Consider the following 900-nt stretch of genomic DNA (forward strand, 5'->3'; position numbering starts at 1 on the left):
TTTTTTTATTTCCTCGGAGTGATTTCAACTGTAGGTAGCACGGCCATTGCACTAAACTGTGAACTGCAGTCTTTTGATTCGAAGTTAGTATCACGGAGGTGTATCATTTTGCCCCTCTATGCAGCAACAATAGAAACGATAAAAGATGCTGCGTTTCACCACGTCGCTGGCGTAATTGTATCCCTGCCAGCGAGAAATTGGCCCCCTGAACTACAGAAGGTATTGTGCGTTTCCCACTTCTTACGATTTTCAAGCGCCTTTCGGAGTTAGAGCGTGAGATTCTGGCGAGTGAAATCACGATCCCAATTTACTTTGTTCTTGACAGTGAGCAACTAACTGTAACTGCAAATGACGTGCTGGAAATGTCTCGACGTGAACAATCGGTTGGCGGGTTGGCAGGTATTTTCCTCCTTTCCCTCGTAATCTTTAAGCACTTGCCACTATCTGGTCAACGAGCTACCGCGTCGTTATGCAACCTGCTGCTGCAAAGGACACAGACATGTTCCACGTCACCAACATTGAGGTACGTTGGCTACAGAGAAAATAATCATATCAATTAGGGTCACCTTGGAATTGGAGATGGGCGGAAGCTACCTGTGCTGCTTATTTGTGCGCACTACGATGCAATGAGCGCTATTCCGGTGAGTTGTTTCAACTCATTGTTCTTGATGGCCCTGACATTTTATGTGGTGCGCATACTGTTGGGGAATCGAAACTGCATCTGCTGTTTAATTGTGCCTTATAGTTTTTGCCCTCTGGAACGTAAGATTTAACACCTCGCAATGGTTCTACCATTCCACTGGTCCGATGGTGGCTTATGTGGTTATTGAAACAGCAAGATACTGAAAATTCTGTCTTTGAAGCCTTGAAGCCATTTTAGGAAATCGTTCAGCCGTAACA

At 45.1% G+C, this 900-nt stretch overlaps 1 protein-coding gene across 1 annotated transcript; it reads left to right on the plus strand.

The window, feature by feature from the left end:
* Positions 1-34: 34 nt before the first annotated feature.
* Positions 35-639, plus strand: T265_16108 (hypothetical protein; the record flags this gene model as incomplete). Its single annotated transcript, XM_009179620.1, has 4 exons — positions 35-219; positions 267-399; positions 432-523; positions 561-639. Coding segments are annotated over 4 exons (486 nt in total), but the record flags the coding sequence as incomplete, so codon positions are not given.
* Between the last annotated feature and the right edge of the window lie 261 nt (positions 640-900).

The sequence above is a fragment of the Opisthorchis viverrini genome, assembly GCF_000715545.1.
Source record: "Opisthorchis viverrini unplaced genomic scaffold scaffold12253, whole genome shotgun sequence".
In the NCBI taxonomy this organism is placed as follows: Eukaryota; Metazoa; Platyhelminthes; class Trematoda; order Opisthorchiida; family Opisthorchiidae; genus Opisthorchis; species Opisthorchis viverrini.